Here is a 14,585-nt window from a genome sequence, read left to right as displayed (position 1 = left end):
TAGAAACTCTTAAGTGGAAAGCGTTTATGGTGAAAAGCATGTTATCAATCTTTCAGCGTTAGACCACACTGGAAATAGATGGGAACGTATTGCCTGCACACAAATGTGTTAGATGATGTGTGATGAAACCCTTTTAACACCAGCACAACAGAGCTAACACATCACTATTCAGCATTGCACATTGAGAACAAAGCAGCTGTGATATGTGTTCTCTCTTTTGTCCTTGTCCCTCCCCAGGTGCCATTCACCTTCACTTCCACTCCAGCGGGAACCACTACGTGTGGAGAAAGGTCACCTCCACAGTTCACAACATCATTGTGGGCAAGCTGTGGATCGACCAGGTCTGTTATCTGTGGTGTTATTGGTAGCCATTATTCCACAGCCTTAATGCCTCTGAGTAGCCTATAGACGTTGTTCTCCTGTGTTAAAGCAGTGTGCTGTGAATATGAGAGTAAAAGCTCAGCACATGAATAAGGAACATCTCTAGGGATTTGTGTTCAGCTTTGATCTCTAAAAACACACTAAAATAATAGCCTATATTTTCTTTGAGTTGCCCCAGTTCTATAGGGGGAGGCGCTTCACATCTGTGTGCTGGAACTATTGTTTAGAAGTATTTTTTCTTTTTTCCTGTCAACGTGTGCTGTGTGTCATATGTGTATGTTTGTGTGTAGCCTTGTAAGAAAAATATGGAATACATTTAAAGGAGCCCTATTATGCTAATTTCCAGGTTGTTATTTATATGATGTGCCTCTAGTCCACTGGGACATGTCTCCATGCTTTAATCTTTCAAAAGGCACCTCTTTTCACCCTCTGTCTGAAACCAGAGCCCAGTCTGCTCTGATTGGTTAGCTGGCCGGCTCTGTTGTGATTGTTTAACTGCTTAGAGATGTCCCGCCCCATAGCCAATCACTGATACCTCATCAAAACATTGCTTTATAGCATTTTAAAATGTTTTTATATACTATATATTAATGAAATCAAAGAGTGCTGTAATCGGTCAGAACAATTTTCTGTCTCTGCTTTGAACACACTGTTTATAGCATTGATATGCTATCATTCTCTGTGTGTGTGTTTATCTCTCTCCTTCTGTGTGTGTCTGTATGTTTGCAGTCGGGGGACATTGAGATTGTGAATCAAAGAACCAAGGAGACCTGTCAGCTCAAGTTCTCTCCTTACAGTTATTTCTCCAGGGACGTTCCACGGAAGGTAAATGCATCCTTTCCTCACTTGTATACCCGACCTTGGCATGACGTCATATTACGAGGGGTTTATTGGTCGGATGCTGCCCCCTGCTGGACAGTACCAACACATATATATGTACTTACCATAGTGTAATATATGAGGAGCTCACAGTATTAGGTCACATTGCAGCGAGGTAACCTCCTTTTTGAATGATTTAAAATGGAGCACAATCCTGTCTTATTTGGTAGTGACTGATAATGTACTGGTGTCCTCCCAAGGGCATTGCTAAGTGCCTATCGATGGGAGTAAAGGACATGGTGATAACGTTTGACTCCCAGAGAGAAAGCCTGCTTTAGTTTCTTTATTCCCTTTAGTCATTGGTTCTTATTTCCCTTTGCTCTTTCCAGGTTACAGGCGTAGTGGCAGACAGTGGGGGCCAGGCGCACTACGTCCTGTCCGGTACGTGGGATGATAAAATTGAGAGTGCCAAGATCCTTCAGAGCAGCCGGGGGGGCAGTGGCTCTGAGGGCAAACAGAAGACCGTCTATCAGACGCTGTCCCCCAAGCTGCTGTGGAAGAAATACCCTTTACCGTAAGTGTCGTCGGCCTCATGAGGCAGAACATTGCAAGACCTTTGTTTGTACATATCCTTGATTGTACAGCATGGTGCTGTGTGACTCCCATTCATTTCCTCTGGCTCTCTCAGGGACAATGCGGAGAACATGTACTTCTTCTCAGCGCTGGCACTGACCCTGAACGAGCAGGAGGACGCAGTGGGAGTCACCGACAGCCGCCTGAGGCCGGACCAGCGGCTGATGGAGGATGGCCGGTGGGACGAGGCAAACTCAGAGAAACAGAGGCTGGAGGAGAAACAAAGGGCCGTGAGGAGGAGGAGGGAAGCGGACGCCTCAGACGCTCTGGATGAAGGTATGAAAAGGAGAACAGAACGTGTGGCGTGTGATACAGAGCAGAGAATCAAGTCACTTAGATTAGCGGGCAGTGGGAGGTTTTTTAGGTTCCAGGAGTAAAAGTGTCTTTCATTTCCTGCATAGCAGCAAAATTATCAGTACAAAGAAATGTCTTCGTCGTCCTTCTATTGCCATTAAGTTTCACTTTTCAATTTATGTACATCCGAATTATGTTGTATTTTACATTTGAGGCTGTTTAAAGCTGCATATCCATAATGTGTAGTGTATGTTAGGACAATAATTACTGGGACAAACAGCCAAGACTGACTTCAAACTAAAGCATTACATTATGAATAATATGTAATAGCTGTTATAAAAATGTAATAAGTTATTTATGTGGGATAATTTCTTACGGTCTACCAATCTTAATCGTAGTAGTATTTACGCAGAGAACTTATCATCTTAGGTGTGTGTGTGTGTGTGTGTGTGTGTGTGTGTGTTGTGCGTAGGCTTGATTGTATTTGATGTACCCATGACGTGTCTTTCTTTTCCTCCCTCTATTGATGGTCAGAGTGTGAATATGACTCTGGTGAGTGGAGGTTGCCCTGTGCCCCCTCTGTTGTTCACACACACACACACACACACACACACACACACACACACACACACACACACACACACACACACACACACACACACACACACACACACACACACACACACACACACACACACACACACACACACCCCCCCATCCTTAAGTGTGTCCTCTGTGTGGGAACTGCATGATACCCCTCTCATGTCAACTTCTCCAGAAAATGACTCGGGAGAAAAATGACTTTTTCCTGCATACATTTTCATTTAGAAATAATAAGATACATAAAATAACAGAAACAACTGTAACATCTGTGAGTATTCCTAATGGTGAAGCCACATTAGCGAGCTATTCGTTTGAACTGCATCATCTTTATCCTGTCTATTCGAATGCTTATGGATACTCTTCTGCTAAACTGATGCTTTGTTCATCTGAGTTAAATCTACATTGTGTATTTATACAGGGAAACGCAACATGAGCTGTTTGCTGTGCTGCAATCTCTCCCTCTCTTGGTTTCTGTATCAAGAAACAAACTCATTATGTAATTCAAGGGAGTTCCAAAACTATGGTTAAAATGTTCACCTTGAATTGAACCAGGTCTCATGCCCGTCACATGGTATAGAGCTGTGATCCATCTCAAATGCACAGCCATCGATTGCTCTCCCTGTAGATGCATATGTATGAAGGCAAATAGCTCGCTTAGTGAATCTCCTGCAACTGTGGCCTTTCCATTAGGGTGCGATGTTAATGACAGCGATTGGGTAACACCTGTGCTTCTTCCACAGGGAAAGAATACGAAGGCTACCAGCCACTGTGGTTTCACCAGAGGAGGGACTCAGTCACCGGAGAGACAAACTTTGTGTACAAGGGAGGTTACTGGGAGGCAAAGGAAAGACAGGACTGGAGCATGTGTTCTAACATCTTCTAACCCAGGAGCTCACCTCTCCTATCCTCAGCAGCACACAGGGGAAACTCTGCCTCTGGTCCGTAGCTGGCTTATGAGCACCATGTGGACCTTTTAGTGAGCATGAGAATACCTCCAAATGTACACTGTTTTTACTACGGGGAAAAGAAGGGTTGTTCCCTGAATCTGTGACACTATGCTGAAGCAGCAGAGAGATGGTGTGTGGGTGTGAGGTGGTGTTGGAGTGTTAACACCACGAAACAAATGCACCTGCACTCTCCTGAAATCAGGTGTTCCATAAATCTTACTCACAATGTACTCTCCTGGGTTCACCACATTTAAGAGATTTGACCAGTTGGCCAGATATCAAAGAAGCTCAAGATAATAGACTACTGACGGGGACAAATGGGCCGATACAAACAGTGTTGAATACACGTAATGTGTCCTGATCCTCCGTTTCATTCAGCACAATTAAGATTATACCGGAATTAATATTTAATTACTTCCCTCTTTTTCTTCACAGGATTGATTGAAGTGCTCATTATTTGCCTCTTTTAGTTGTTTAGGAAAGATGCTAAGACCGTCTAAAAGTATAAGTGTATTAGATATTGTTATCAATTATGCAGACACAAAGTGTTCAAAATTCATTAAACAAATAAGTCAGTGAAAAATATATAGAAAAAAAAAAGGTAACCCAAGCAAGACCTTGTGAAGTAATGCAAGCATTTGTATACGCAGCTCTGTAAACCGGATGATGTGTTGCTTCATCCTGCGATCGTTAGTGGAGTTATCATTTATAGTTATTATGACATCGTATTATTCCTTTTAAAAGTGGTTGTAAAACAGTCACTGAGAAAGGTGACATTGTAATACTAAAACAGATTTTGGAAAAACTGAATACTTAATCTCAATTAACTCTGTCTGAAATTATTTAAAAACGATGTGTTATTTAAATGTATTGGGTTACTTCACAACTGTACGGCTTTATTACATTTTGTATCTGTATTTGCTAATGTGATTGTTTACTCCATAATGTCTTGTTTATTTATTAGATGGTTAACACTTTGGGTCTCCATAACCAACCGGTAATATTTGATTAGGGTTGTCTGAAGTGATGAATAATGCAGCACTGCGTAAAAAAATGAATGTTTTCCTCCGGTAATTACAGTCTGTAAACTAGTCCAAAAGACTCCATGTAGAAATGCTAATTCCTTTCATATGACAAGCTTCACGCATCTTCGATTTGTATTTCTGATTAACAAAGTCCCTGCAGCGGTGCACCCTTTGTAACACATCCATATCACCTTAATATCTCCATCAAAGAACTGAATAAGCACTTACCACTGTGGTAGATCATAGGTACATATCTCTGTGTTGCTGATGAGAACATTCACTCTATACTTTACGTTGTCCTCTGGTGCTCTCCCATAGCAACACATACCGTATCCTTGGTGAACATTTTCAGTGACTTCATTCTCAGTGGTCATTCAAACTACACACACCAAAGCACTGGGACTCCCGGTGATGACCACACAGTGCAAACAGGGTGTGTGTGAGGCTCTACGCCAGGGGTGTCCAAACTACGGCCCGGGGGCCAAATGCGGCCCGCGGACCATTTTGAATCGGCCTTCAGCTAATTAAAAAAGTATAATGGGATATGGCCCACAAATGAAACTTGTGCTTTTCTTATATTGTACTTCTTAAATATAAATGTAAAAATATATTACAGAGTAGTATTCATGTTCCACACATAAGACCACCTTTCAAATAAATTCAGTCAATTAAAGTTGGAAAAAATGTCTAACATGTCTTAGTTGATAAGCCCAATGACTTATTTACATAACAAGCTTGAAATACACCCTTCCTATTTCTCCTTATTATCATCAACCTGAGCTTCTGTTTGAAGGGATGAGCTGCTAACACTCACACGCATCATTGACCTACATTTGATTGATTTTGCTGACTAGTGAGTGGCCCTCAGTGAAAAAAGTTTGGACACCCCTGCTCTACGCCAGAACCAGAGACTGGAGCGGTTTCTCTGAGGCTCCAGAGGTCAGCTGACACAAGGTCAAAGGTTATATAGGTAGGCAGGGCTGGTTCCTGTAGCCCCGACCTCAGGTGACTCTCCAGCAGGCTCAACACAACTAACATGTAGACCTCTCACTCAGTGTTTGTGGACATACTGATCTGGGATCGGCTCACTCAGTCTGTTGCCGTTAATTGACTGAAGAAGGGAAAGTGTCCCCTGACCCGTGCACTACACATCTACGGAGAGTTTTGAAAACCAGTGAGTATTTTTTTCTAATCAATGTTAGGAATGTAGAATTCAAGGCTGGAGGTATTGTATCTACCGTCTGGTCTATTTGTGTGGATATTTTGTGATAAAAGAATGATATTGTAAAATGTAATTATACTAATCTGAGAATTGTGTTATCTGTACAGTCTTGAAACACTTCGATTGAATGAGCCTGATTTGCTGTATGGTTAATTTTGAATCAGGATTGATGCTGCAAAGATGGATGTTAACTCAATTTGGCTGCAGAGCTCTTATTTTATATTTCAAAACTGTCTTAACAAACTGAAAATATTTTTTTATAGATTTGTTGATACTAGCACATTAGTACTTGTGGTTCAGTGATTTCACAGATTAACACATGTGGCAGTTTCTCTGATGTGCAGGCCATACAGATGTACAAAATGCACTGGACAGACTGAAGACATTAATATGGTGAAGGAGATACAACAATATGGTCTGTTCAAAATGTGACATTTCCCATTAGTTATTGATTTGATAATGAATGATGATTGATTGCTTTTTTGCACGGATGATGCTTCTTCTACTCATTTACATAAAAGGTTGTATTGCACTTTTGTTTTATGGACGAGCGCAGTTTGATCAATCCCTAAATCTTTTGTTCAGAAAGACATGCTTAGAGAATAATTCAACATTTTGGAAAAACACTTGCTCATTTGTTGTTGAAAGATAGATGTGAAGATTGATGCTACATGAGAAGGGTCAAACTTTGTATCTAACTTTTGGCAAAACAAAAAAAATGTCTCTAACTTCAATAAATACAGGTTTGGTTCTCCTCTATTCTTTATATGTACACAGACTCAAACACCTAGTGTGTACATAGACACAAGCTATGTATAGAGGCTGTGTACTCAAAACAATATCAAGGGTGTCACATGTAAAGATGAACACAATTGGAGCAAGGTGATTTATTTTTTGCTCGCTTGATAATTGTACAGTCAATTCTGTATCATCACACATGACATCACTGCTGGGTGGCGGTGAAGAAAATGTAAAAATGAAGAGTTATTCTGTGATTTCCTCTCTCAGCGATCGCTTTGAAGACTTTACTAGAGAGTTACTTAAATATATTGTGTTTAGAGGATTTTATAATTGAGAATAAGTTATATTTTGAATGATAACAGAGAGTTCGTCTTAGGTTTTTAATCAGTGCATTTCCAAATGACGTGACCTCAGCGTTTGATGGCGACTTGCCTACTGTAGTTGCCCTGGTTACATCATAGTGATAACGCAGTGATGAGAAGGTGTGGTCTGCCTCATGTAGAAAGGAAATAAATAACCAAAGTGTATTTGGAGCGTGAACTGTAGACTAAAAAAACCTCTTCATCTTCCTTCCCTTTCTGGGAGGTTTCTAATGTAACCCCCCCCTCTCATGGTTCTCACTATATCCAACATGGTGAGATTTCCTAGCTTTATTTGTCATGCTTTTCTTTCTTTCTCATGGGTGCCATTATTCTTATGTTGTGTTTTCATACTGTTTGGATGAGTCGGATTTGAGTGCACATGCAGCACACTTTCTCCTCATTCGATGCTGCTCAGTTTTAAGGCAGAAATAAAGTAATGATGGGGAAATATGTCTTGCCTTGTCCAAACCGAACCCTGCTCTGATGGGACTCAGCTCTGTGAGACGGTTATGTTAATAGGACAGAAGTTATGAGACGCCACACAACAGCTTCCTGTTCTAGGAGGTCAAAGGTGATTCACCTGCCTTGACAACTTGTCTTTCTCCCCAAATACACGTGGTGTATTCGGGTGTAACTGCAGAATCAACCGAGGTTTTATTCTTTTTTTTATTGTGTATTTTCTCCCTTGATTTGTACTTGTTAACATTGTCTTTAAATGACAGACACAATAATGACAAAAGATAATAAAGTGGTTATTGTTGAAACTGGATATCCGCCTGCTTTATTTCTTAATGCTGAGCGGCTACAAGATGGGATGGCTTTAAACGACATTTCTCAGATTGTCTGCATTTGTCATTTTCTGTTTCAAGTAATCCATTGACTTCAATTGATTTCAGTGCTTCTTACATTTTAAATGAATATCTTTCTATAAAAAGTCTCGATTTTTTCGGTTATTTTCCATAACTCCAAATCAATGCAGCATTGAATTACTACCAGTGACGGAAAGCAAGTGTAAGTATACTTATACTCAAGTTCTCATACTTTACATATTCAAGTTCTGTACTTAAGCACATATGAGTTACTTATTAAAAAATATATAATTTGTTATTCATTCAACTACACCCAAAATTGTATTTAAGTATAACTAAAGCCATGAGTGGGTCAACAGCAAATTAATTGGCAGCCATTTTGATAAGTAGTTTTTTTCACAATTCCGGCTTCTTAAAATGTGAATTTGCTGCTTTTACTTAATTAAAAAAAAAAACATTTCAATATATTAAAAAAAATAAAACAATTCTGCAATGAGTAGTCCTATTTATACACCCAATACTTTAACTTACTATTCTCGATGCAGTTATTTTACTTGAAATGACAGTGTGGTATTAGTACTTTTACTAAAGTAAAGTATCTGAATACTTTTCCCGCGCACTGCTTAGGCATACTACACTGGACGGGACCCCAGTGCAGAGGCACACAGCACGAGGAGCTACTTAGCAGAGCAGATTACTCCCATGTGGATTGGTGCCAGCACAGATAGTAAAACATGATTTTTAAATGAACTGTTGATCATGCTCATCCCCCCCCCCCCCCCCCCCCCCACAGCCAAATATAACAGACACAAGCTGAATCAAGCAGAGAGCTTGTTGCACCGTGGAGTAACAGCCTTTAGGGAGGCGAGTGCTCTTTCACGGCCATTGCAGGCTGTCCATGAGATCACGTTCTCTCAGCTATATGAAAACTGACTCCCCAAGGTCTCTCCCACACCAAGCCGCCAGATTCTCCTCGAGTAACAAACACATAGAGTAGCAAGCAGGCCCCGTTAGTCACACACACCATGAAACCAGGTGGTTATCAGTCTTTCATTTTCCCAAAACATAGTCCAGTATTTTGAATTGAGACAAGTATACAAAACTCAGTGTAATGAAAATGTATTTATGGGTGGTTCCAGTAAGGACAGTTTAACAAGATAGTTGTTCCATGGAAAATAGATGCTATTATTTTCTCATCCGCTAGATGTCACTAGATGCTTGATGTCAGGATTGCGCAAAAATGTTCTAAACCTAAGTGAACAATAGCATCCTGTTCAATGTGGGGTAGGAAGCATGGATGAAAGCCACAGGGTTATAGCTGTTTCCTTCATGAGGAAACATCAGTTCATCGTTTTGAGAGGAAATAACATCAGTTTTTACCTGTACTGTACACCAGATGCTTTCTACCGCCGCAGAACCTCTCTACGGACCACTGAAATGAAACAGAAAACAATTGCAGCGGAACCAGAGAAAATAAAGTCAGGTTCACCCGGGCACAACAGAGATTACAAGCAACACTTTAGAAAATGGTATTTCTCAACAATGCCATGAGAGCATGGAGTGAAGAAGATCATTATCCTAGGAGTAAATGCAGCAATGTATCTTTGCCCATTATATTTACACAGAGGAAATGTTACAGTATGCCTTTCAAATACTCACCATCTAGAAAATTCCATGGCGCTCCAGGAGCCAACAACAACAGACACATCAGTGGTGATTTTCCCATCTGCAGTTCTCATATCATCTTTGGAGTTGTTGTTGTTGTTGTTGTGGTTGCCACAGGCACCGCACATTTTACCAGACGGGCTACTGTCAATAATGACTGACCTCCTTTGAAAGTGAGCCGTACAGCAGATGCCTTCTCAATGATCACAGTCTTCTCTGAGATGTGGACAGATATGTCACTCGTCACTTTGCTGGGAAGAGACACTTTCCTGCCATTTACCTGGATGACGGGGAAAAACAAAGTGAGATTAAAAAAAGGTTTCTACACCAAAACTACTTTTCTGGTGAAACATTGAACTATTATCCTTCATGCTCTTCTCACCCAGGTCACATGTTGGCTATTAACTGTGACAGCCGTTTCCTTAAAGAAAACATACAAGGTGTCGACAGTGCTGCAGACCCTGGCGTCCATAACCACATCTCGTTGGTCTCGTCACACAGAGACGCCACTACAAATACCCCTTGAGCTCCTATCGCTCCAGACATGCCATCAAAGGAGGTAAGGAGGCCAACTTGGCTGATGCTGCAGTGGCCCCGTTTGACGTGGCAGCCCCTGACGCCGTCTCTTCCACCACAAACCTCTCCACTGGCACAGGTCAGCTTCTCACAGTTCACCACCCCAGAGGCCTGGCACACACACTTGGACATACAGGCTTCGTCCACAACTGCTTGGCCCACCTGGAAACATACATTGTGTAAGTAATCTTCCAGGTGGATGAATATCATGTTGTCTCTGTTCATGACAGAATGGAAACTAACTTTCAAGTGTGTGGGAGTTATGATGTATGACAAAGTCAAATCTCAGTACAGTTTTACCGTTAGATATCTGCCATTGTGCACACATCCACAGTTGTCCAAGGGAACACATTGGATTCCATCGAAAACAAAGCCGGCGTCACATTGGCATCCTTCAAAGCAGCTTTCAGAACAAGTAAACGGGTAAATAAAGCTGGCACAGGTCCCACCACAGGTGTCGGCACACACCTCATAGTGACTGTTTGCAGGACAGGAAGCAGCTACAAGAGAAGTTATTAAACTCACAGTAAATGACATAACCGTAGACTGCCACTGCAATAGACTTGGTAACAGCCACTTCTCCATACTTCTCATTCCCCTGAGTTACGCTGAATGGTGTCAGCTGGCCATTGTCATCGTCACACACCGTGGCCAACATGTAGAAACAGGTACCCTGGAAATCAAACCTCTTTCCATCAAAGGAAATGTAATGAGGGTCACCGGAAGCCACACACTTGCCCTGCCCCTCAGGGTGGCAGCCTTTCACTCCGTTTACAAGCTTACAGGTCACGACACTTGACCATTTTTGCAAGACACTGCGCCGTTCTCTCCACAGACGCATTGCTCTACACACTCTGTTTCGGGGTAGAAAACGTCTCCTTTCCTGTAGTACTGGCCATCGTAAGAGCAGCCACAGTCTCTCACGGGCACGCAGGTATCCCCACTCTGCAGGTAGCCTTCGTCACACTCGCAGGCCTTTGAGCAGGCCCTGTGGCAGGTGGTGAGGGAGGTTAAAAAAAAAGGTGGCAGGGCAGCCCGTGGCACACAGGGTGTAATGGCTGTTAGATGGACACACTGTGGGAAAGGAGGAGGGAGAATCAAAAAGGGATTTTTTTTTTTTTATAAATAGGAGATTGAAAATATGAAAACAGATTCTCAAACTCACAACAGAAGGCATCTGTTCTCCAGGAGCGGATGGGGATTCCTTGGCTCTGACAGGCAGATACATAGACTCCCACAGCATCACAAACTGAGCCTTGGTGGCCATGGTGCTGACAGGCATCATACACACAGTCCTCCAGGTAAGGAGCAGTGTCTACACGACTGTGACAATCTCTGAAAGGCCCTGCCAGGTCAGCGATTATACCACAGTATTTCTGGGCTTGGTACTTTTTTCTGTGGGAGTCATAGCAGGCCAGGCACCATGCCCCCTGGCACACTGATGAGCAGCCTGGTACCAGGGCCACCTGCCAGCTCTCCCCCAGCTCAGCTCCGTTTTTGCTGCTCTGGCCATTCCGCATGGCCAGGTCATCCTGAGCTTTGCCATTGTAGTTTCCGAACAGGCCACAGACTGCGCCCTGGTAGTTGCTGGGCAGAGAAACGCTCACTCTGCCCCTCCAGTCAAAGGTCACGGTGATACCAGCATCCGTTTCCACTACAGCTGTCCCGCCACTAAGAAACACCACCAGCTCATTATCGTAATCTAAATGGTAACGAAGCGAGCTGCCCATTGAGCTGAAGAGGGAGAGAGAAATATTGTTATAGATTTAATAATTCTGCCGCCTTTGATAATCCACTCTAATGTGCAGTTACAATGTTAGATTAATTAAGGCTGCCTGGATCAACATTTTAATATGCAATTAAATATATATGCAGACGAGCATGAGGCATGTGAGAATTAGCACAATGACAAGAGGCAATAATATCTGTTCATTTGAAAAGGCTCTGAGTATCTGTCCTGTGCTTATTCTTAATACAGTCACTACATGTCCTATTTCTTCTCTCTTCAAAAATGCAAATGAAAAAAATGATTACCTATTTAATCTGTTATTAAAAATGTCACATTTGCTTGACAATATCCATACTCACCAGGACTTTGTAGGGATATTCTCTGCTGATGGTGAGGCTGAGGCCATATATGGAAAATGTGACAGTCCTTGTGTAGGACACGGCTTTGCTTCCCCGGTGGTCGTTCTGCACAGTCACCTTGAACGGCACGAGTCCCGGCTGCTGCGAGCACAGTCCCACCAGCTGATATACACATGTGCCCTGGAAGTCAAACCGGCAGCCATCAAAAGTCCGGTAGTGCGGGTCACATGAGGCTGTGCATGTGGCGTGACTGATGGGTCGGCAGGCCCGCTCTCCATCCACTACAGTGCACGTCTCCTGGGCAGAGCAGGAAGCCTCATGGCATGTCACCATGCTCAGGGTCGTGTCACACTCACAAAGGCGACCGCACGTCTCATCAGCCCAAAAGTGCTGCCCTGGCTTGTAATAACGGCCCCGATAGGAGCAACCACAACTTTTAGCAGGCACACAGACGCCAGCGCTGAGGACGTAACCCTCATCACAGACACAGGCCTCCACACAGGCACCAGGGCTGGCTGGCATGGGCTGGTGCAGATTTCATAGTGGCTGTGACGCTGACAGCTCATTGCTAGATAGGAATATAATTATAAAAAGCCTAAACCAAATATGAAAATCTTAAATAATTCATTGAAGTTTCCGAATAATATGTGCAAATGAGATGCTCGTTAATACTCACGGCAGCCAAACTTTTCCCTCCAGTCCTTGATAATTATTCCTTCCCCACGACACTGCCAACTGTACGAGGCCAAGGCCTGGCACAGCATCTTTTTGTCTCCCTTATTCAAACACATATCATACACACAGTTGTTCATGAAGGCCTGGGGGTCCAATTTTACATGACAAGGCTTAAACACGTTATTGGTCTTGGCTACAATGCCCCCACAGAAAGCATCAGTCTCAGAGCTTTTTTCTGGTTGCTGTCACATGTAGGACAGTTTCTCACACGTGTCCCAGCAGGGATGCTTCTCGTCCTTGTCTGTTGTTTGCCAGCTCTTGCTCCAATCTTTCACTGGAGAGACAGCTTTGCCGGCTGGATTCTGGAGCTCATCACCGTTGTTACCGTTGAAGTTGCCACACAGACCACAGACACTGGTGTAGTAGCTGCAGGGCAGCTTGATGACCAGCTCCGAGTTCCAGTCGTAGGAGACGGACAAACCAAAGTCTGTCTCCATCACTGCAGTGTGACCACGCTGAGACACTGACACCTCGCCCTCGCCCCCGGGTGTACAGGAAAGTTCAGCAGCTCCTCGTCCACTTGAAGGGAATGGATCAGAATAATATAAACAATGAAATACTACAGATCAAACGCATCAGAAGAATAAAATCTTACCATGACCCGACCAACTTGGTTCTTGTGGAGAGTGATGTTATACCCATACACAGAAACGTCAACCTCCCTGACAAAAGAAACTGCAGTGTTTCCACGATTATCATTCCTCTCAGTGACCGAGAACGGCACTAGACCATCCAGGTTCCCGCAGGTCTTGGAAATGACGTACTTGCAGGTGCCTTGGAAGTTAAAGTTAAAACCATCAAATGTGTGGTAGTGGGGGTCCCCCAAAGCCCAGCATGTGCCTGTGTATTCTGAGACGCACACAGCTTCACCCTTCTCAACACGGCACTTCTCTTTGACTTGACACTTGGCAGCTTTGCAGGGATCTACACAAGATAAAAGCAATGTGAAATTAACATTAAACTGACAGGGAAATACTCAGTTTCGAATGTTCGCCCATCAAAAAGAGCGGTAATGGGGGTCACCAGAGGCGTGGCACACACACTTACCAACAGGATGACATTTTTGCACACCATCCTCCACTTTACACTTCTCATTAGGGCCACATGTGAACTTCTTACACACAACCTAAAAAGAACAGTTGAGAAAAATGAGTATTAAATTGATTTCCATCGTGCAAATGAACACTGATCAGTATCAAGTTATTATTAAATCACATTGACTAGCTGGCACTCTCTGATGCACTCAACGCGTCTGCTTCCAGCAATGCATTTACACCTCCTCCGACATGTGATTAATCCTAGGAGCAAAAGTAAAAAACAGTTTGTTTATTTGAAGATCCATTAAGTTAGAATGACTTACTACATCGTGCCAAAAATGGCAGATTATTGTTCTAGTGTCACCTGTGTTTGTTACAAGCAATCAGAGACGGAAGAAGTACTTAGCTCTTTTAATTAAGTAAAAAGTAGGAATACCATGATCTAGGAATACTCCTACATAAAAGTACTCTTTAGGCAGATGGGCCCATTCTAGAATAATAAACATTTGATTACAATAATTGATGCCAAAATGTGCATAGCAAAGCTGGTAAAAGTTGCAGCTAGTTTTAATGACTTTGTATACTTATATTTCACGTAATTAATCAAAATCTTAAAAGTAACTAAAGGTATTACATAAATATAGTAGA

At 42.7% G+C, this 14,585-nt stretch overlaps 2 protein-coding genes across 7 annotated transcripts in view; one reads left to right on the top strand and one right to left on the bottom strand.

Moving 5' to 3' along the window:
- Positions 1–7,796, top strand: part of osbp2b (oxysterol binding protein 2b) — a 50,523-nt gene extending 42,727 nt beyond the window's left edge. For 4 of the 6 annotated variants that reach the window (XM_079690114.1, XM_079690116.1, XM_079690118.1 and 1 more), the window contains 6 exons: positions 238–341; positions 1,111–1,206; positions 1,590–1,774; positions 1,889–2,109; positions 2,662–2,679; positions 3,471–7,796. In XM_079690114.1, coding sequence (XP_079546240.1) covers positions 238–341; positions 1,111–1,206; positions 1,590–1,774; positions 1,889–2,109; positions 2,662–2,679; positions 3,471–3,613 — 767 coding nt within the window. In that variant the 3' untranslated portion in view covers positions 3,614–7,796. The remainder of the gene's footprint in view (positions 1–237; positions 342–1,110; positions 1,207–1,589; positions 1,775–1,888; positions 2,110–2,661; positions 2,680–3,470) is intronic. The other 2 variants (XM_079690115.1, XM_079690117.1) reach the window with 1 other exon arrangement.
- A 3,242-nt stretch (positions 7,797–11,038) lies between these two features.
- Positions 11,039–12,904, bottom strand: LOC307042945 (alpha-tectorin-like; the record flags this gene model as incomplete). Its single annotated transcript, XM_079687104.1, has 4 exons — positions 12,842–12,904; positions 12,166–12,733; positions 11,243–11,811; positions 11,039–11,151 (listed from the first exon to the last, which is right to left on the bottom strand). Exons 2-4 carry the CDS (start codon positions 12,210–12,212, stop codon positions 11,039–11,041), a joined length of 729 nt encoding a protein of 242 aa, XP_079543230.1. The 5' UTR covers positions 12,213–12,733; positions 12,842–12,904.
- Between the last annotated feature and the right edge of the window lie 1,681 nt (positions 12,905–14,585).

This window comes from Notothenia rossii, assembly GCF_949606895.1.
Source record: "Notothenia rossii genome assembly, chromosome: 6".
NCBI lineage: Eukaryota > Metazoa > Chordata > Actinopteri > Perciformes > Nototheniidae > Notothenia > Notothenia rossii.
The sequence above is the reverse complement of the archived record's forward strand: the minus strand, read 5'-3'. Positions and strand labels throughout refer to the sequence as shown.